General features: G+C 40.6%; 2 protein-coding genes across 6 annotated transcripts in view; one reads left to right on the plus strand and one right to left on the minus strand.

Annotated features, from left to right (window-relative positions):
* Positions 1–2,051: 2,051 nt before the first annotated feature.
* Positions 2,052–15,214, minus strand: samm50l (sorting and assembly machinery component 50 homolog, like). The gene is made up of 15 exons (XM_020601496.1): positions 14,694–15,214; positions 14,211–14,324; positions 13,598–13,699; positions 13,356–13,443; positions 13,076–13,182; positions 9,411–9,541; positions 8,776–8,863; positions 8,440–8,568; positions 8,246–8,317; positions 6,542–6,628; positions 6,129–6,199; positions 5,869–5,936; positions 4,268–4,414; positions 3,844–3,985; positions 2,052–3,203 (listed from the first exon to the last, which is right to left on the minus strand). Exons 1-15 carry the CDS (start codon positions 14,712–14,714, stop codon positions 3,158–3,160), a joined length of 1,413 nt encoding a protein of 470 aa, XP_020457152.1. The 5' UTR covers positions 14,715–15,214; the 3' UTR covers positions 2,052–3,157.
* Positions 15,215–17,047: 1,833 nt separating this feature from the next.
* Positions 17,048–22,804, plus strand: part of scube1 (signal peptide, CUB domain, EGF-like 1) — a 114,193-nt gene continuing 108,436 nt past the window's right edge. For all 5 annotated transcript variants that reach the window (XM_020601239.1, XM_020601241.1, XM_020601240.1 and 2 more), the window contains exons 1-2: positions 17,048–17,204; positions 19,773–19,895. In XM_020601239.1, coding sequence (XP_020456895.1) covers positions 17,117–17,204; positions 19,773–19,895 — 211 coding nt within the window. In that variant the 5' untranslated portion in view covers positions 17,048–17,116. The remainder of the gene's footprint in view (positions 17,205–19,772; positions 19,896–22,804) is intronic.

Genomic DNA, 22,804 nt, shown 5'->3' on the forward strand with positions numbered 1-22,804 from the left:
TAAATTAGTGCTTAAACAAAAAATATTAGTAGGCATTAAAACGTAAACAAAAAGGCATTTAAACTTAAAAACATATGCACCTGTATGTAACTGAGAGCAAGGACATGTTAAGCAAGACGACTTTAGGCCAAGTGTATTTATAATGTAGCAAATAATCATAATGTTGTAGCAAACAGCTACAGTATATTAGCCTACTAGCCATTTCTTGCCAATAGTAAGTAAACAAAGTTGGTGAATGCTAACAAATTACTGTGTTCACCTGCTGTGTATCTGCCCAGTCTCACACACAGAACAAGCTCTGATCAAACACACATCTGTCAGCTCATAGTCAGTGAGGGGAGGCCTGTGAAAGACACACACGTTGGTCACCTGTAAAGCAAAGTGCACGAAACGTTGTCTAGTACTGTTGCATTTATTCCATCTATTCAGTGTCAAATTATAATGCTCCTGTGCTGTAGCAGCACTGATTGGCTGCTGTCACTCAAAGGAAACTTCTTAACTTTTCTAACAGTTGCAATCAGTCCTGATAAATGAGAACAATGTGCTCTAGCACAAATGCATGTCAGGCTTATCTACAATCATGGCCAAAAATATGGGCATCCCCACATTTTTGTCAGAAAACGCACTATTCCTCCCAGAAAATTGATACAATCACAAATGATTTGGTATTTTCATGTTTATTTCTTTTGTTTACATCGGAACAACACAAAAAAAGCCAAATCTGATACATTTCACACCAAACTCCAAAAGTGGACTGGACTGACACCGTAAAAAAAAAAAAGAAATAGTTGTATTTCAAGTATGTGTTGCTCCTTTAATTTGTAATGAAACTCACCTGCAGCAAACAACAGGTGCTGGTAATATAACAGAGGTTGACAGCCCATGGTGCTGTAGCTAATCTCCCTGGACGAAAGAGGAAAAACTGATGACAGATTGCAATGAAGGACTGTTTGAATGGTGGATAAAAAACCTTGATCACCGTCCAAACAAATTCAAGCTTACCTACAGGCACAGGATACAACAGTGTCAGCTCACACTATCCATCACCATCTGAATGACAAGGTACACTATGGTAGGAGACCCAGGGGCCTCACTGCTGACACAGAAACATAAAAAAGCCAGACTGGAGTTTGCTAAAACTTACCTGAGGAAGCCACAATCCTTCTGGGACAATGTCCTTTGGACAGATTAGACTAAAATAAAGCTTTGTGGTCGAGCATATCATTCTACTGTTTTCAGAAAACAAAGTGAGGCCTTTAAAGAAAAAACATGGCCCCTACAGTCAAACATGGCAAAGATTCACTGATATATTGGGGTTGATTGGCTGCTTCAGGCACTGGACATCTTGACTGTGTGTGTGGCATTATGACATCTGAGGACTACCAGTGAATTCTGGGGCACAATGTAGGGCCCAGTGTCAGAAAGTTGGGTCTCTGTCAAGAGGTCATGGGTCTTACAGCAGGACAATGACCCAAAGCAGACTTCAAAAAGCACCTAGAAATGGTTTTAGACAATGAGCTGGAGAGTTCTGGAGTTGCCAGCACTGAGTCCAGATTTAAATCCATAGAGCAGCTGTGGAGAGATCTCAAACCAGCGGATGAGAGAAGGAACCCTTCAAATCTGAGACCTGGAGCAGCTGGCAAAAGAAGAGTGGTCCAAACTTCCAGTAGAGAGGAGGAAGAAACTCACTGATGGTTATAGGAAGTGACTGATTTTAGTTATTTTGTCCAAAGGATGTGCTGCCACATATTAAGTTGAGGGTGTCAGAAATTCTGCCCAGTTCATTTTTGGAGTTCTGTGCAAAAAGAAAAACATGAGAATACCAAAGAATTTCTGATTGCATCAATTTTGTGGGAGAAGTGGTGTGTTATGTGACAGAAATACAGGGGTGCCAATTTTTGTCCATGACTGTAGTTGTAACCTTTATTAAAATAAAGAAACTAGCTACATGATGCACTAACACATATCAAATGAATCACAGTGATGTCTGCATTTGGTAGTTTCCCAACTTGACTGTCGAATATTTAAAAAAAAAAAACATGAAACATTCAAAGAGGAGCAGCTCTGATTTATTTGTGAATAGCTTCAACAGCAGCAAAAGAGGCAGCTAAAGGGAACAGCACTAGTGGTGGATGTTGCTCAGGGCTCCCATCTTTGTGCTGTCAACTAAAGAGATGAACATCAACCTGCCATTATTTGGATCGAACAGCAGTGATTCAATGATTCCCTTCCTATGCCACTGTGTATATTTAAAAAGGTGCTGGTTTCTCTCGGTCCATGTCCTCGCTGCCCCTGCAGTCATTCACAGGTTACAACTCAACCAAACTGACTGGGTTACACACTTTGTGTGTGTGTAAACTCTCAAACATGAATAATCATTTGTGCTCCTGGACAAGAAGCTATCATGAAACACAAACAGGGAACATTCAGATAAATAATTTGTGTCACCACAGTGGGGGAAAGCACTAGTAGAGATGACTTTTCCACAGACAATGCACCAATGCTGGAGGTGTCAAACCAAGAAAAGGGCATTATGTATATTAAAAACAAAACCACAATTCTAAAGACTATTGAAAAGCAGCAGTCCTGATATGCTGCCAGAAAAGATGCACAATGATTTTATTTATTTTTTTATCCAATTGTTTTTATGTCTTGAAGTTGTCACTAAAGACATATGTAATGCTTTATTTGACAGGTCCTATACTTTGAAACTTGCCTTATAAAATCAGCTGGTGGCTGTAAATTACCAAGATATTTGCAGGAAAATCCTACAGTTAGGTGCTAATAAGGGAAACATGTTCCGTTTCTCTTACTATTAGTACCAAGTATTTAACTGTAAATTATACCAGCTAACCGTTAGGAAATTGAGGAACATTGCAAAATAAAGCATTAGCAATAATAATAATAATAATAATAATAATTGGTACCCGATTACTTTCAACTCTCCCAACAGTGAAAACCTGTTTTGGTTGTACAAAGGTTCAATGGCACTTTGTTCTTCAGAAGCCTTTACTAGTGCTAATGGGTGGCTCAGGCACACTTCTCCAAGACACAGGACACTTGCTAGTGTTACATACAATACAACAAAGTACAGGTGACAAAAGACGAGATGTTCTCCCTTTTCTTCTGGATGACTGAGAACAGTTGAGTGATGAGATTACAGGAAGCGAATTCCTGCTCCAAACTGGACACCATCACATATCCTATGACAGGAAATAAGAGAAAGATGCTAGAATTGATTGTCATCTTGGAATAAGTGATTATTTTATGGAGCATCATAACACTAAATAAATGAACTGCTGCACTGATTTCTGTGAGTTCAAACATACTATTATGCTGAACCTTTGAGTCCAACTATGTGATATGCGAATACAGGTGTGATCTGTCATCAACAGTGCATACAGGTTTATTAGCCTGGTTATAGTTACTCTTCAAAAACTCTGTTGCTTACCACAGTGACATTGCTACTTGTCTCACCAACACCTGTAGGTTTGTGTGGGGTTGGCCAGGCATGCTGATATGAAAACTGAGCAAAACCTGCTCAGCTCAAAGCACCACTGAATACAGCCTCACAGAGCCAGTAGCATCACTGTATTAGGCACAGTGGTGCTTGGAGCTAAATGCTGACATGGGGTGTTAATATGCTGATTTTAGCAGGTATAATGTACACCATATTCACTATCTTACCAAAGTTTCATGGCAATCCGTCCAATAGGTGATGAGATATTTCACTCAACACCATGGTGGCAATATAGGAAAAGTCAAAGACGATTCAATAGAGCCCAGCTGCTAGCACAGCTAAAAATCAGGAACATACATCAATGGTGGTGAGATATCGTCTACCTGTCTCCACTCTGAACTCCCATGGGCACACAATAGTTGAGCTCCAGTCTGGCGATGTTTCCAAGCCGCAGCATGATGCCTGCTCCATATGACCAGCGAATACACTCAGCTAGCTTCTGAAGGTGCGCTCGGGGACCATCACCTACATATGTAACATTCAACATGTCATACAAAAATCCATTCAAATCATTTCAAAAATGTTCCACAGAATCACACAGATGAGATGCATTGTTAAAGCAGAACTAAAATTTGGAACAAAACCACTATAAGAAGTGAAAAGTTTATTATTGTAGTGAAATAAATTTGGTTTATTTTAGTAGTCTATATTAGTTTTTTTGTTTTTACATTTCCACACATCATTTCAGTCAGTCTTGACTAACACAGCAGGCATGGTATGTCATCATCATAGTTTGACTGCACCTACCATAGTTGAGGTTGCAGAGGTTACCGGCATTGAGAAAAAAGTGTGTCCTGAAAAGGTCTCCGAAGCCACCCTTGCCTGGTCTGAATGGTAGAGGGGTGTAAAGGTGCAGACTGCCCGCCCAGTATGCCTCTCCACCCAGATAGTCACCTGAAACACAGACAGGCAGGACATACTGTATACAGTTCAATCAGAAGTTTACATATACCTTAGCCAAATACATTTAATCCTATAAACATTCCCTGTCTTAGATTAGTTGGTTCGTTACTTTATTTTAAGAATGTGAAATGTCAGAAAAATTGTAGGAAAAAAAAAGATTTATTTCAGCTTTTATTTATTTCTTCATGTTCCCAGTGGGTCAAAGGTTTTAAACAATTTATAGACAATGCTACCAAATACTAAATGAGTATGTACTTGGGTCAAGAACTGGTGGAACTGAGTCAGGTATGTAAACTTTTGGCTTCAACTGTACATACTGCATACACCCACACCTCAAATTCTCCAGGTCTAGGGGTACCGACAGAGTTATAATGATCATCCTGATTATTCAGCAACTGTAAATGTTGTGACCCAGATTATTGACCCAGAGAAGACAGGAAGCACCTTGCCAGAAAGGGAGAACATTATACTCATCCTTTTCTTTCATGGTCTCTGGTTAATGGCTTTCTATATGTCTTTATAAACTGTCCATACCAAATATTCACTTATTGCCTTTAACCTTTTGGTCTTTTATCCGTCTTTGCTGTAAAGTCTAAAGTTATGTCCATATGTGGACAAATAACTGGACTGGACTATTTGAATGGTGGAAGGACAACAAAAAGTGCAGAGCACCAGGTCTTGGACCCACAGACTGTGTGGTTGCTTTGGTTCATGAATGTGCAGCAACACAACAAGGCTGACAGTGTGGTGACTAATGAATACACACTCAGCCAGTCTGATGAGCTCCTTTAACCTGACGTCTGCCACATAAACAGTACAATATTGACTTTTAATGGAGCCGTCTGATGCATTACTCTGTAGCAGCCTGCTGACACCAACAATCACTCATACTCGTTTTCTGATTCAAGTGATTAATTACATAATTATTTAAATTTTATGCATTACTGCCTGCTGCACAATTTACTGTGTGCTTAGTGGAGTATGACATGAATCGTGTATAACCAAACACAGATTCAACATGATTTAATCATATCATATAATGCTAGAGTTCCCTGGATTCCAATCTGAAGAGTGAATAGGATGAAGAAAAAAAAAAATCACTTCTCTCTGATAGATATATTTGTCAGTCCCTGTGTTATGTCCTCCTCCCCATCATGCTGCCTGCACTGTGGCTGAAATGTACTTAGCTCCAGCCCCTTATGCATCCCATTCATTTATGTACTTCTGAAGTGCTAATAAAATATTCAGCCCTTAAATCTAAGAAGCTTCTTGTCTTTGTTACTTAAATTATAATTTGGGAGTGTAGACCACCTTTTAGCCTCTCTCTTGTTTTTGACACAGACAACTAAGTACCCCATTCAATTCAGTGGGAAAGTCTGTTGACTGGTAGTATTTATTATGGTGCACATTTTCTCTGACTAGTAGATGGTCTAAACAGTTTTTACCTTCACTTTGCGGCCCAATACTATACATCCCAAATCCTCGTACACTAGTGGGACCTCCAAGGTAAAACCTGCACACAAAAAAAAAGAGCATCACTGAACCATCCACACAGATTGCAGTGCTGTCACAATGACAAAGTTCCATCACTTGTAAACAGTCAGACCTACAAACTGATTAATAGCACACACTTTGTTCTCATTGTATCTTATTATGGAGCAGTGACTTGAAGCCTAGGGTTGTCGATAAATCAGACATACTGTACCTATCAGCAATGCAAGACAGTTGTCCTCCGATGGGATAAAGCAGCCCACCCCACAGAGAAGCAGACAAGACCTGAGGGAGCACAAAAGGCTCCCTTTATAAACACCAAACCTTGCACAGAGAATGTAGTCAAACAGGACAAGGCAGAAAACAGCTATACACATCTACGGCTTCTCTCTGCTTTGTTGCCATCTGATGGTTCTTAACTGTGACCAAAGGTACAAGTGCACCAGCAGACTGTATCAGCACCAGTAGCATCACTTGTATTTGATAGTAGATTTTGGCAGGAGCACTGAAACATGGCGATCAGTGTCCACAGAATCCATTTCTATGCACAAATACCAGCTCAAACCTTGGCTGTAGAAAAAAATAGAAAAAAAAAATCATGTTGACAGGGTCTGATTTCTGTCTCACCGAGTCCCAGAAGAGCCGTCTGTTAAGCTGGAGCTCAAAATCCTCTTTCAAGAAGCTGGCGTCTCCTCCTGTGTAACCAGCCAGCTCCTGCAGGGCAAATACACACACTGATGGGTGAAATGTCCAGCTTCAAGAGCAGCTGAACTTGTGATGCGTCTTCCTTAGTAGCTTTAACCTTTACCTAGAACTTAAAGAGCCCGTGGCATGCTTTCCCCTACTTTCTGACTTATCTACAATGTTAAAACGGTGAACATCATCTTAGATGTGACCTAAAGCTCAAAAAATGAGGTGTACGTATGTTGTAGCAGTTCTGTGCAGAAGAAACTTCATACAAGTGTTGCAAACTCTCGCCTGCATGGCTTTTTTCCCCTCCAGTTACACTAAAAGCCTAATTTTTTTTACTGCACACAGTTTTGTGGATATATTTTACCTCCTGCTGCCTGCATTGTGACCAGATGTTGTGAAGAAAAATACAGAGACTGAGGTTACTCATTGTCTGGGAATGTTCCTGTACAGGGACTCGCTGTTTTACCTGACCAGGCCTAACCTATATGCAGCAGGCCAGTGAAGCCTCCTGGGGCAGTGAATGATCAGCTCATCAATGCTGTACCTGTTTGTTTGTGCCACATGTTATGTGATGTGGGTTGGTGTGAGGATTCTAATGATCAATGATATTACTGTCAGTGCAACACTACCTGTTGGGAATGTATGTGGTTGCCTGTAACATGAGGGATTTGTGGGGGAAGATGCAGCAATCACTGGTTGGATTTACCAACCTTGAAGTTTCCACTACTCGGTGAGACATAACTGCAAGTTAAATAAAAACAAACAAACAAAAAAAAAAAACAACATACACACACACACGTTGCATGTCTGTTAATGTGTTTCTGTAAAGAATTGTTGTAAGGCTGGAGAAGTTACTATGTCTGCATTATGCCTGTTAAAATAAGGGGTTTCTCAATTACCCACTTTGTTTTTAGTGTTACAAAACTCTTTTCATCGGCTCATATACCGGTGTTTAACCATCTATGGTGGAGAAATTCAAATTAATTAATGTTGTTGCTGTTCATCGTACTGTCCACTTTCATTTTTTGGTTCAAACATGTCAGGTAGGAGTTGAGCTATTGTCATTGTTTAAAATTTAGCTTATTTGTCAATGTATTTTGTTTATGCGTTGTCCTGGCTTCCAGACCGGTCTGTCAAAAAGTGTTCCCCTGTAGAGATGCGCTTCCCCTGTTCAAAACCCAGTTTCATGTAGCAGCCCCCTAAGTGGCTGTGGTTAGGATTCAGGTTAGGGGAAACATCTTGATGGGCAAACAGATCTTGAAACAACAGCAGCAGCAGGAGTTGTGCATGTTCATGAACTATCCTCTCGAATTCAGGAGGAGGCTCTCGGGTTTTATTGTTCTGAAATACAGTACTTACAGACTATTTGGAGTTATGATGGGTGCAAAGCTAATGTAGAGGTACCCAGGATTAAACATTAAATGGCTGGAAATGAGTAAAATGAGCATGCCATGGGCACTTAAAAATTTCCTCCAAACAAAAGACTTTTGTTCAAGTATGTAATGACAATTGTTTCTACAGGATTCTTGAAACTAGTGAATTTATTAAATAACATGTCAGTGTTAACATGATGCATCCAATTTGTTAGGCAAAGCAGAAACAGCCAGATAATCAAGTATACCTGTGTATATAGCTTACCTGGTTGATCCGGAGCAAGGCACCTCTGCTGGGGAAAATGGCAGAATTCCTTGAATCAATGGACAGGGTGTGCTATAGACAAGACCGACATGAGAAAATGGCTTTCAAACCCTCAGAAACATTTCCTGTTTTCAGAAGTGGTAAAATGACAAACAACAAGAAGTCAAAAATGTTGGGGTTGCTAGGAGCTGTACCGAGAGGGCAGATTTCAATGAGTGTCCGCTCTCCTCACGGACAGCAAAGGAAGCACTGCGTGCCAGGCAGCCTAGCTCCCTCCACACACCCTCCCACTTCAGTGTGTGGTTGGTCACTCCTAGAGGAAACTGCAGGAAGACAGGAAGGTGGAAAACCAATTCTAGCATAGGTATGGTATATTGCTTGAACTGTACAAGTTACAGTTTGTCTTGTACATGAGTGTGTCAGTCCTGCATGGTACAATAAGTCAAATATAAGAGTTTCTGATTGAGAGTTAAGACACTGGTGTGCCTTTGCAAAAGGCAACACAAACGGTATCACGTGCAGCCTCTTACATTTAGCTCTGCAGACATGCCTCTGTCGGTCTCTTTTAAGGAGCTCCATGGGAACTGACCGGTGACTTTGTACAAGTTGAAAGTGAGGCTGAAAGAGAAGAAACCAACAATGGAAAAAAGAAAAACTTTTCAAAACTCTTACTCGGTGATACAGGTAATGTTGTGACAGGGCTCTATTCATTCTGTGTAATCAGGATGTCAGAATATTTTTTTTGAACACTGACAAATTATTTGGAAGAGTCCCTGCTCTCAACAGGAAGAGGAATGTACTGTAACTGTCAGGTGTGACTACCTATAGGTTGCAAGTTACCAGTCTCTATGACTCTCTATGATTTTAACACCCCAATAAAATGACCTGCCCTGAAGAAATCAATCTAACAGTACATTTAATAAATCATTCAACAACACCAGCATGGTCCTTAAAAGTTCAGCAGAAAGAAATGAAGAGGGCTTGTAAAGATGCAGTAAAAGAACAACATCCTGCTTTTTGTCTATTCAACCCCCAACAGGATTGTGTGTTACTGCAGCACCCTCTGCACTCATGCTTCACTGCTCAGAGGAACTGTTTGTTTTGGATTTGATTCTTTCCTCTCGGCCAACAGCTCTTAAGAAACACTTGGCCATTGGTGACATACTTGCGTTCGAAGTGTCCGGGCTGGGGCTTGAAGAAGGACAGGCCGTAGGACGTCTCCTTGGTGCCGTAGGAGAACTGGAAAGTGAGTTTCTCAGCTCGGCCAAACATGTTGGGCAGCTTCAGTCCCAGCACCTGGGAGAGAGGGCAGCCAGTCACACACACTGGCAGCTGACACTTAAGCACTTTTGTAGTTATTTAGGCTGGCAAGTGGGCCAAAACCTAAACAGTATTAAGTTAACCTCTGCTTCTTGGCTGTGAAAAAAACACCTATAGCCAATCTTTGTCATATTCCAACAAATACCCTGTGCTACTATTGTTTTTCTATTGATAACTATGGGTTTTTGGTTCTTAGGGCCTTTCAGAAATGTCTTCTTAAATTGCAGTTTCCCCGTTCAGCACACCCTGGTTTTAGCTGATGCCTGAACTTGTAACTGTCTGTATACCAGTCGGTAGTTAACCTGACTGGCCAACAGTAATAAAACAGAAACACATCAACAGAACAATTATAAAATTGGTATTTCTCCATTGTCCATCTGTGTATACATGTTGCATGACAAAATTAAAATTATACATTGTAAATATGTAATTACGCCAAATTGAAAAATAAAAATTTTCATTTAGCTCCTACCATAAAACTCCCACAATGTACAACCTAAATTTGAAAATGAAATTACAAAACTTAAAGCTGCATGAACTAACTTCTCCATCTAATTTTCCATCATTAAGGGTAAAGTGAGAGTCAAAATAAACTCAAGCAATATCCTCTTCTCCCTCCGCTCCTCTTCGCCCCTCTCCTGCCCTATCTCTGAGACCATGTCATTGGTCATGACAGCCAGGACAGTTGTGGTAGTCAGGTACAAACTTGGCACATACAACCATGAATTGTATGTGAAACAAGAGAAACCTCATGTTACGATTTGATAGTTGAACAAACTCTTCACTTTTCTAGTTGTGTTGATGATGTAAATTTTAACAACTTCTCACTAAAATGGTACACGGACAAAAAACTGAATAATTGGGCGTGCAAAATTATTCAGCCCCTTTACTTTCAGTGCAGCAAACTCTCTCCAGAAGTTCAGTGAGGATCTCTGAATGATCCAATGTTGACCTAAATGACTAATGATGATAAATAGAATCCACCTGTGTGTAATCAAGTCTCCGTATAAATGCACCTGCACTGTGATAGTCTCAGAGGTCTGTTTAAAGCGCAGAGAGCATCATGAAGAACAAGGAACACACCAGGCAGGTCTGAGATACTGTTGTGGAGAAGTTTAAAGCCGGATTTGGATACAAAAAGATTTCCCAAGCTTTAAACATCCCAAGGAGCACTGTGCAAGCGATAATATTGAAATGGAAGGAGTATCAGACCACTGCAAATCTACCAAGACCTGGCCGTCCCTCTAAACTTTCAGCTCATACAAGGAGAAGACTGATCAGAGATGCAGCCAAGAGGCCCATGATCACTCTGGATGAACTGCAGAGATCTACAGCTGAGGTGGGAGACTCTGTCCATAGGACAACAATCAGTCGTATACTGCACAAATCTGGCCTTTATGGAAGAGTGGCAAGAAGAAAGCCATTTCTTAAAGATATCCATAAAAAGTGTCGTTTAAAGTTTGCCACAAGCCACCTGGGAGACACACCAAACATGTGGAAGAAGGTGCTCTGGTCAGATGAAACCAAAATCGAACTTTTTGGCAACAATGCAAAACGTTATGTTTGGCGTAAAAGCAACACAGCTCATCACCCTGAATACACCATCCCCACTGTCAAACATGGTGGTGGCAGCATCGTGGTTTGGGCCTGCTTTTCTTCAGCAGGGACAGGGAAGATGGTTATAATTGATGGGAAGATGGATGGAGCCAAATACAGGACCATTCTGGAAGGAAACCTGATGGAGTCTGCAAAAGACCTGATACTGGGACGGAGATTTGTCTTCCAACAAGACAATGATCCAAAACATAAGGCAAAATCTACAATGGAATGGTTCACAAATACACATATCCAGGTGTTAGAATGGCCAAGTCAAAGTCCAGACCTGAATCCAGTCGAGAATCTGTGGAAAGAACTGAAAACTGCTGTTCACAAACGCTCTCTATCCAACCTCACTGAGCTCGAGCTGTTTTGCAAGGAGGAATGGGCAAAAATTTCAGTCTCTTGATGTGCAAAACTGATAGAGACATACCCCAAGCGACTTACAGCTGTAATCGGAGCAAAAGGTGGCGCTACAAAGTATTAACTTAAGGGGGCTGAATAATTTTGCACGGCCAATTTTTCAGTTTTTTATTTGTTAAAAAAGTTTGAAATATCCAATAAATTTCATTCCACTTCATGATTGTGTCCCACTTGTTGTTGATTCTTCACAAAAAATTACAGTTTTATATCTTTATGTTTGAAGCCTGAAATGTGGCAAAAGGTCGCAAAGTTCAAAGGGGCCGAATACTTTCGCAAGGCACTGTATGTCAGACATTAACTGGACCAAAGCCAAGCAAAAACGAGCAAACTTATTTACATTCGCTGATTTAGGAAAATGCGCTGGTTTCTGCTAATTAGACAACAAAACACTAATGGTGCAGTCATTTAAAATGACCCCAAATTACAACCTGAATAATTCAATACAAAGGTACAAAACTGAAATGCTTAATTTAGCTCGCTAATGATGCCGACATATACACATTAGCCAGCTACAGTACTTGCACGTCTAGCAGGGAGAAAGCCACATCGGTGTCAATTTTTGGCCTTTGTATGTTTTTATTGCCCTTCATCTCCAACAAGCCAGACCTGTGTTACCCTGGTTTTACCGCGCTCTTTCTGTGCTACAGAAAACAGCCTCTTGGGTCTAATAGGTCTTCTCCCATCCTGAGTTGTACCTGCACAGGGAGCTTCCATGGTCCATCTTTAAAATGGGCCTCAATGGTTTGAAAAATGCATCTCATAACCACGGATCAGTGGGGGCGTAGAATGCAGTGTGGATTTTAACAACGCTGGCCACAGAGGGCAAGAAATAAACACAAGGCCTGAAGATAGCAGAGTTTGGGGTTTGGTACAACAGGGAGAAAACACTTCTAGACAATTTTTAACTTGATTCGCCTGAATTTGTGCTAAATCTTAGTTAGTATTTAAACCTCCCCCTAATTTTAGCTAATTTCTAGTGAAATTGGATTTCAACATCATAGGAAAAAAACAAATAAAATTTAAATTTCATTAAATGAAGTGATTTTAACAATGATGGCCACAAATGTCCAATAATGCTCATACAGGTCCTGACACCTGTCTGACTTACTGCTTGGCACTAGTAAGACTCTGTTTTTAGTCAATATGAAATAGCCAAATCTATGAATCCATGTGTACATGGGTGCAGCTTTTCTTGAAAGTGCTCAGCATGGAAAGGTGTCTTGAAACAGAAAAGCTAAATAACCGGTAGAGCAGAAGGCTGACAAGCTGTGGCATTTGCTCTGTCTGGATCCCTTCCTGATTTTGAGAGACACCAAGTGTTTTACATGGCTTTAGTAATTTAAAAAAAAAAAAAAAAAGTATACAGGCACGATGTGTGATCAAAATCCTGGCATGAATACTCAATAGGGTTTTCTTAGTTCTTGTTTAAACAAATGCACATAATAAAGATGAAATGATTAACAGACTTCATGTAAGGGCTGGTTTCCTCACCATGCTTCCTTCATTGTTGCCAACCATGGTGTTGTAGCTTCCTGTCAGTCTCTTGACCTCCGCCACCTCAAAAGTTACATCCAGACCATTGGGCAGAGCATCTGCACCTGAGGAGAGAGAACCAATCAGGGTGAGGCACCTTCATATCCGTGCCAGCTTAGAGTGCAGCCATTGTCTTGTACATTTCAAAAGCACAAATGCCTGATCAAAATGCAAATAATAATTGCAGGCATAAAACATCCCACAACGTCTAATGAGAAAGAAGCACTGAATCTGTTACCTTCATATGTATCGATAAGAACCTCCACCTCTTTGAAGATTCCCAGGCGGAGCAGCCTCTGTCTGGCGACATGTGCTTTTTGCATCACCTGTAGACAGAAACATCACAGACGTCAACTTCTGGACAAGTCAGCAATCAATATGTTGCTATCAGTAAGCAAAAGACAACTGATAAAAACCTCCGTAAAGCTAAAGCCTATTCTTCACAGTTCAAAAAATATCAGTGCAGTCACAAAAACATACATCAATGAGGTTTTTGGCATGAAAAACATCTGAGATCTCGTAGCCAAGAAGATCCTCTTTAGTTCTTCCCAGACCTTGAATGGTGACATGTTGAACAACCACCTGCAATCACAGATATTTTACTTGGATTAGCTTGACATCATTATCATATATCATTAAAAAAGTGTATTTAGCAGATTCATCTCCTCAGGTGTCTGTTGGTTATGTTCTTCCACACTTCTCCACTGTATGTTAAAGTGTCTAAAATATTGTTCAACCATGCCAGTATTGCTCTCTTGATTATGAAGAAAATATGCTGCTGGGCAAATGCACCAAAACAGTTACAAACAGATTCTACAACATCTAAAATAAATGGATTAAAGGCATCCGTTTAAAGCAAACACTAAAACAGGAATAATGACAGGATAAATATAATTGTAATTGTAAGTTAGTATAGTGTCTGACTGTCCTTCTCAAACCCCCAATCAGTGTTATAAACAAAGAAACAGGGCCTTAAACCCCAAGTGTAAGTGGCAATAATTCACAGCTTACTGTTACAAATCATCTTGATATATATGTAAAATGATATTGTTTTCTAGACCATAATTTCTGACTACTACCTACTACTACTCACGTCTTTGTTTTCCAGGATCTCCTGCTTGGCCTGCTGCTCTGGCTCCAAGGTCTCCACCATGTCATCAGGGTTGACCCCCAAGTCCCGGCCATGCATCGGGAGAGGATCCAAACTCTACACCAGAGATAATACTAATTGAAATTACACTACCTGTACTATTTAATGCAAAGAAACATAACAGCCCATGTTAGGATTCAACTGGTCTGATGTTCTAGGAACCAGTGAAAGTCGGAGCACACGAAGTAAAGTAAATTTAAGTGGTGCTGGGATTTCTGGTTATTGTAGGGTAGCGACAAAGGTAAACACTGTATCTCAGCTCTTATGTATCCACTCAGGTTTCACGCGTCCGTTTGTTTAATTGTTGTTCTTTTTCTGAGGGTGTGCCACAGAACATAGAGAAAAATGCTTCGGCACTCACCGGGCAGGGAGGTCATGGGCAAACATCAAAAGATAATCAAATTATCAGGAAGAAATTACGTGTACCTTAGCATGGACGGTCCCCATGATCGCTATCCGCTCCTGGAAGCCTCTTCACTATGTGTTTGCTACTTCTCGTAAGAGAAATCTGATAAATGATAGCGACTAATTTCTCCACTGCCAATCCCCCTTCAAGGGAGACGCCATGACAGTTGGTGAGGTGTCGTGCTACGTTCATGTACTCCTCCTACAGTAAGTCAACTTCAGCTGAGGGATCTGTGTATTCCGTGTAAAACGCCTACATTTTCCTGTCACGTGTTTGCAAAGAATATCTGAATCTTATAAAAATAACTGTATTGTAGGACCACTGGTATTTATGTCATTGCAGAACCTAAGCAACACAGGAGAAGAAAATCTTAGAATTAAAATGCGTAGCACGGGGGGCAAATATGGCTTCACCACTGTGGGTTGATAGTAATACTAAAAAGTCCAAGCACCATGTCGCTCCCATAAAGTAACTCCTCTAACAACAAACCCTGTGCTACAGCTGCAGCTACATATTTGCTATATTACATGTTACAATGTAGCGAATGAAAGGCTCACAGAGCCGAAAGGGAAGCTGGGAAATAAATGTATTGCTCTTGAAGGGATCACCGTGTATTCTCTCTATGATTGGATAGAAATGACACTGCATTTATAAGGGGGTGGGGCTAAAGTTATCTCTAAACGCTGACGGACCTTCTCCGGTAGATGGTGGTGTATGTCTTTTCTTCGCCGACCTCACTTCGGTCTTTTCACTTCAAGTAGAGCAGAAGATACAGGAACTGTTGGCTCGTTTTCCAGTCAGCGTTATTCCTGTATGGGACATGAGTAATATCATTGAATTTATCATTGACCTTCTTCGCCATTCAAGTGTTTATATCTGAGAAAAATAAAGTTTTGCGTCTGTGACTGTTTCTGGTTTACAGGTGTAGATAGATTAATGGCATAAACAAGGTAAAAGACCAGTAAATGTACAGAAAAATATGCTCCTTATCTGTGGTTGTTATTTAACCCTCTCATGTATGCCAATGGGCAGGACCAAAAAAAAAACAACAACTATATATATATTTATATATGTATAAAGATTTTATACATTTATGACAATCTCACATCTCAAGAACTGAAACATTTAGAGCTTCATAAACACAAATGTTAAGGCAGAAGTGTTGTACAGGTGGTCATAATCTTATTCCTGATTGTATATACATAGATGTGTGTGTGTGTGTGTGTGTGTGTGTGTGTGTGTGTGTGTGCACCTTTGTATTACATACATTTTAGGGACCAAAACCTGTTAACATACACAATTTTAGGGTGGCAGCGTGGTTTAAGGTTAGGTGTTAGGGTTAGGGTTAGGCAAGTAGTGGTTATGATTAAGGTTAGACTACAGGAAATGAATGTAAGTCAATGTAAAGTCCCACCAAGGAATGAAAACACACCGTGTGTGTGTGTGTGTGTGTGTGTACAATGTACTCACATTTTGACAAAAGACCTGAGACATCCTATAGATGAGAGTTCAGTTTGTATTGCGCTCTAAACATTTTCACAAAATAATCCAGCAAATCTGAAGCGGTTGAGTTCCCTGAAGGTCTGGGGCCCTGGGGTAGTTTCCCACTTCCCCCACTTTGAAATCCATTGTTTCATTCTTGACCCTTGAGAATAAGCCATAGGGTGTCAGTAGCTTTTACTTAATCCTTAAAATCTCCTTTAATTTTTAGTGTCTATATCATGATTTAAACAATAGTGCCAATGAATGTTGAAGTAGAAAAATTAACTGAATTATTGTTTTCATATATTCCTTGATATTACAGATACTTTATAAATTATACAGCAAGTGGTTGCCAAATTGTGGTGGGCTTTAGGGGCAATTAGTGGGATACAAGGGGGCAACAATGATGTAGCCTTTTTGTAAGATTAAGAGCAAAACTGTATGAGGGGTGAGATATCTTGACTGGATAATTTATTAGGTAAAGGCTTCTTCAAGACTTCTGAATCAGTGTTTCTGATCTGGAGAAACAGACAAGTTAAAATTAATTTGTTACCTTTATTGTATCAAAATGTATTTATATCTGTATCCTCAAAAGTTTTCTGTAGCCTGTATAGTAGTGATTCCCCAGGATGGAAGCTTATAAGAGGTCCCTTTATTAGGACAATTTTATTTTTATCTGGGCTTTGGGGAACCCTGAGTATACCTCATTGCTCATTGAATGCGTTCTCTCTCGCTCTCTCTCACTCTCTCTCTCCCGGCACAAACAAGCCAATCAGAGGGCTCAGATCGTCTCCTCTCACTCGTCGTCGCTGCCGGTCCACCAAAAGCGGCCCTCCTCCTCCCCTATCTGAGACACACACACCCACATACACACACACACGCACGCGCGCACACACGCACGTACACACACAGTCCAAAGCCCCAGAAAAAGCCCTGCTGAATCCTCACACCGTCTGTCAGCATGGGGAGCGCTTGTTTTTCCCGGGACGTTTGTTTGTTTGTCCTCCTCATAAATACGTGCAGGGTGATGGGGAATGTCGGACTCGCAGGTAAGAGCTCCCCTTTCCTCTCTGTCTTGCTTTGTTGTCAACCATTACCTGCACCTTTTGGTGGCTTTACACTTTTAAATGATGAAAACTGAAGCACTAGGAATATTCTAGTGCTCACATTGAAGGTTTAAAAATGCATAAAACACAATTAGATCACTTTAAACTTACCATTTACTAACACTGAAATACTGCATGCTCTTTTAATACTATTATACTGTACTTAATGGCATTTTCATCCACTGTGATATCAGAACGGCATCGTAGTGATGCAAAAGTTACACTTCATGCCACTGGAAACACATTTGCGCACTGTTTTGGAATTGTCATAAACCAGACATTTTTACGTTGAATCTGGTCATTTCGTCAGTCATTCCTAATTAATTAAACGGTCCTGGTAGAAACTCAAATTTACATCCCAGTCTTCCCACAACCACGCTGGTGATGTGCATATGAATTTCCAGTCGGTTTCCCAGCCTCCCAGACTTCACTGAAACTTCTGTTTCCTGCGCGCAAACGTCAATTTCAATCGGAAACCGCAGCTTGATCTCTGGGTTAAATGCTCATTTGCTCTGAAGGGCTGTCTGTTTTAATATTTCAGCGTGTGGAAATGATGCAAATGATTTACAGAAGGTGGTTTTAGAAGCGGAGCCGCTAGAGAGCATCTTGTCTCCGGGTTTGATGGCCAGTCTGGAGCAGGAGGTGGGACGGGGAGATGGAGGGTGTGTGCGTCTGTGCGGTTCTATGATTGAGAGGAAGTTTTGGCCGGTCCTCACACCTTCAAAGGGTTGTTTGAGGCTCAAGATAGGGTTTTAGGGTTCAGGTTAGAATCATGTTTAGGTTAAGGTTAGGATAAAGGCTGGGGTTACACAGCTATTGATAAGGAAAGGGGCTAGGGAATGCATTATGTCAATAAATGTTCTCACAGCTATTGAAAGTCCAAAGTAAGTGTATGTGTGTGTGTGTGTGTGTGTGTGTGTGTGTGTGTGTGTGTGTGTGCGCCTTGATGAGGGGGTGGTGGCTGGCAGGAGGGCCCTCAGAGTCGCAGAAGGAGGAGGAAGGCAGCAGGGGCCCAGTAGCAGTAGCAGCAGTACATTGTTCAGGCTCCCACCACTTTGAATGGGTGAAGAGTCAATATTGAGACAGTGAGCCACCATGCAGGCAGGACTTTGTTCAGACCATGAAGACTTGGTTTTATACAACACAGTGCAGGAGGAGCAGAGAAGCAGGAAAGAAGATTTTCAGTCAGTATCCCCTTGTGCAGGATTTCACCATCTACCATCGCATGAAAGACTTGAACTTGTTGCTGCTTTTCTCTCCCTTCACTTTCACTCCAATAGAACAATCCCTGATTTTTTAAACAAGACAAATATTTATTATAAATTTTGTTTTATGGTTTATTTATTACCTTTTTACAGCTGAGCTGTGCAGAGGGCCAGACAGAGAGAAGGGGCTGAAGCACAGGCTGCTTTTAGTTGCCTAACATACATGCATTCTATTTATATTCTGATGGAAGCAGAGGGTGAGCAGAGCAGAACAGGATCTATTGAATGACAAGAACATAGCCCTCTGCCCTGATATTCAGACCCAGATGTGACCATCCTTTCAGTCAATAACTTGATCAGTCAGGAAGAGAGTAAGCCCTCTGTTCGCTGCATTCAGTTGCATTAAAATAGAGAGGCAACTTTACACATGTTTGAAAATGGCATTGATACTAAATTTCACCTCATCACTTTGGCCAGTTCTTGTTTAACTTAAATTATTTTGAAGTTGCAGGAGGAAAAATTCATCTAGAGTACTGGTTCCCATTTTATTATGAAAACTTTTCAAAAGCATGATGAGGTGCAGCTAGTAGTTACTGTTAATATGTAGTACATATTCTGTTAATCTTCTTGTGAACTTCAAGATTTATCTTCAATTCAGGTACATAACACCAATTCACAATAACCATCATCTCAGGGCATTTTACATAGTATGGTCTAGACCACAGTATTCTAATCTTGCAGCCTCTTACCTAGCCCAAGATTAGAAAGCCACTGTTTTAGGTGTATTCTTCTTTCACTGCTGTGAATGTGCCCCCCTGACAAGATGAAATCAATAAAATAAATACTGTAAGAAGATAATCACAGCCAACGAAGAAGCTTGCTAGCACTGGTACTACCTCGGCTAACCCACTCAATCATGTATCAGTTCCTCTAAAGTCTCCTGAAGCATTGCAGCGCCACATGCTTGACTTATTTCTCCTTATACAGATATTAGACACAGATCACATATTAAGAGGGTACCCTATCTATAAGTAGTGTTAGCCCTTTTAGGAAAGCCTTGAAAAAGTAGCCAATATATATTCTTGGCTATCTCCATCTTTCACATGACCCTCACCTTGCAGGACATATTGGTCACAGATAATACAGTATATACAGCCCTCATGTTAACTCAGTGTGGAAATGGAGTCAGTGGCACAGGAGGGAACAGTTCAGTTCTTTTTGGACAGAGCCCATACCCCAAATCAGGCCTTGCTGTGCACTCAGTGGGTCAGGTCTGATTGGATGTTGATATTCCATGTTTGTGCAGATACAGACGAGTGCGCAGAGGGTTCAGATGACTGTCACATCGACGCTCTCTGCCAGAACACGCCTAAGTCCTACAACTGCATCTGCAAGCCAGGCTACAAGGGAGATGGCAAGCAGTGTGAGGGTGAGTGATCTTCCTTCTAGTCTCTTCTTCTCTCTCTTCTTTTGTGTCCCCATTATCCTGGTCTCCTTTAGACATTTTACCGTCATCATACATGGTAATAACACATTTACAGAATGGACAAGAGATTGCGGTTTAATCTGTGGCACAGCATTTGAAACATCCTCCAACAGTAGTTTTTTCAGAATTATCCAATGCATCTCTTTGAGTTGTAATGTTAAAAATGTGTGTGTGTGTGTTTGTCTGTATGCAGCCTGATGCAGCCAGGAGGAAGCTGTAGTTGCAGACTTTGCACCTGACCTTTTAATGTGTTTTTCCAGAACAGAACACCAAACACCTTGGCCTTAAGTGGGACATTGCCAACATAGTTTGGTTGAAGCATACTGAAACCTTAAGCCTTTTGAACAAATATTTAAATTAAGTGACACACACTCATTATGTAGTTTATTAGTTACATCAAACTAAAACTAAATCAGTCTAATTCAAGTCCTGCAATAATGTCCAATGATAATGTTCAAACTGTTCTGGACAAGTGTCAATTCCACTGGATGGTTGTTGTGGAATATGCAGTTTGAGCTGCATTATGTTAGTTTCTGTTAGCTTCACTGATGTAAATAGGGTAGAAAAAGTAGTAGAAATACCTACAGTAACAGTATAACACTAATTCCACAGGATCTGAGAATACACCTTCCAGAATGAACATTATCACTTTTATGATTTAGGAGGAGGGTATGTACCTAATAAACCACCAACTGAGTATTGGTATGTGATGCCTAGTTCACAGTGAACTCATGAACAATAAGGGTTGCAAATGTAAAAGACTACAGCTGTTATTTTTATTTGTCAAATGCATATTCAGTAAACATTTATCGAATCAGACTATGTAACAGCAGATGCCCAAAATGAACTCAGATTGGGCCAGTCACCTTGCCTGGGACATGTTTAGTAGTCACAGTGATAGATCAAATCAGATAAAATCAGATGTGAACAGGAACACTGATAAACTTCAGTCTGTCATAAACATGGATAGATCTGGGTACAAGAACTGGGCCTCTGATATAACAGTAGGTTAGACAGCTGTTTCACAATCCCCACACACCCTCAATGCTCCTACCCAATGCCCCCACACCTCACCCCCAACAGATTCTCCTAATTAACGAGGAGGAAGTGGAGGGTGAGAAGAGGGTAGCATGTGCATTTACACCACCACTCGCGTTTGTCTCAAAGCACACCACAGCTGGAGCCTGACGAGTGCACAGTATATGCTTTCTTTCTATGCTGAATCCTAGCTCACACACACACACACAGACACACAATCCCCTAATCACTTCCTATGTACGGTATGCGCCACTGCCCGCCTTTAAACAAATCAGGCTATTGTACTTTTCAAAACCTTGATGACCTTAAAGGAGAATTCTTGTTTACTAAAACATGGGTTCTATTTTTGTATGAATATCAGTTCTATCACCTATAATACCACTGTATTCAGCAAAAGGATTCCTGAGGTCCAGGACCTCTGCAGTATGTAAATCTGATGAACAGGTAGATTATAAATAATCTTAACCAGAGATCAAGTTCTGATAAACTAGAATTAACCTCAAGTGCAAAATTTCAAACTTAATCTCCTAACTTTTTCTCTGTAAACAATTTTGGAGTAGCCAAAACAATCTCACCCCAAGGTCCATTTAACAGTTATTCTGGCGCTTCTGATCATATCAAATGAATCTCATTATTAGTGTTTTAAATGTTCATATTTGTCATTTTTCCAAGCACCTTAAGGACTCCTCATCCATCCATGATTTGAATTGTTTTAAATAATGAGCTGTAATTAGATGGATAGTTATTCTCTACATTTCCCCGAATGCAGTTAGACAGTCCTCAGAGACCCTACCCAGACTTTGTCTGTGCAGCTGTGGGATTTATGTGTATATGGAGGGTACATTATTATGACTGTACAATCAGTCCTCTAACTGGATTGATTGGCTGAATCTTTCCTTTACTTCTGGACACCTTCCCTGTTTGCTCAGCTGCACCTGCTCAGACACACACAGCCCTATCTGCTGTGTGTGGTACCAGCATTATGGTTTTGAATTCCATGGGGTTCATCTGAACTCTACATGTATGCATTTTTAATGTATAGTACAGTACATAAAATAATCTAATGAAATGTGACACTCTTTGCATTTCCAAAACTTTTTCTATTTCACAACACACCTTGATAGACGTGTCAGCTCGAATGAGCTAACTAGACACATGGTATTCCATAGAACATTGCACATTGTAATGGAGTGAACTGTCTTATAACAGGGGTTTAACAGGAGATACAGTATATAGAGCTAAAGTGAAACAAACATTTCTGAGTTCTTCTTCAGAAGTAAAAAAAAAACCTCAAACCTCAGAAACCCTAATGTCATATGTAAATATGAAAGTATTTTCTAAAAGGCTATGCAGGTCAGTTTTCTTTTCTGTTTACTTTATTTTATGTGATTTATTACAGTGGATAGACACACACAGTCTGAACAAGGCATCCTGCATAACAACAGCTCCTCTGTCCTCTAAAGGGCAGAAGCTTCAGGCTTTTCGGGAATATGTTCCTCCTTTCATAAAGCTGCTGTCTGACCAGACCTGTCCTGCCGTCCAATTTTTATTACATCATGCCATCCTTTTGAATCAGTGTGTGTGTGTCTGTGTGTTTCTGTGTATGTCTGAGTGTGGGTAGGAGCTGTTCTCTGCTTCAGTTGAGCTTGAATGTCAAATACATTTTATTACATCATCATTTTACATCCAGAATTTAGGATGTTCAATGTCTGTGCATATGTGTGTGTGTGAGAGAGAGATAAACATGCTACACAAACTCTCCTCCCATATCCTCCCTTGAATGTTGCTGAGAGCTACTGAACTCCCTCCGGTGA

This window comes from Monopterus albus, unplaced genomic scaffold (genome assembly GCF_001952655.1).
Source record: "Monopterus albus unplaced genomic scaffold, M_albus_1.0 scaffold51.1, whole genome shotgun sequence".
Classification (NCBI taxonomy): Eukaryota; Metazoa; Chordata; class Actinopteri; order Synbranchiformes; family Synbranchidae; genus Monopterus; species Monopterus albus.

What these genes read in the sequence shown, in the direction of transcription:
- samm50l (XM_020601496.1), bottom strand. Translation starts at nt 14,714, where the DNA reads ATGGGGACCGTCCATGCTAAG. An exon ending in TCTTATCGATACATATGAAG is followed by an intron (nt 13,183 to 13,355) that starts GTAACAGATTCA and finishes CTCTCTCCTCAG; the next exon opens with GTGCAGATGCTCTGCCCAAT. An exon ending in TATTGGGCCGCAAAGTGAAG is followed by an intron (nt 4,415 to 5,868) that starts GTAAAAACTGTT and finishes TCTGTGTTTCAG; the next exon opens with GTGACTATCTGGGTGGAGAG.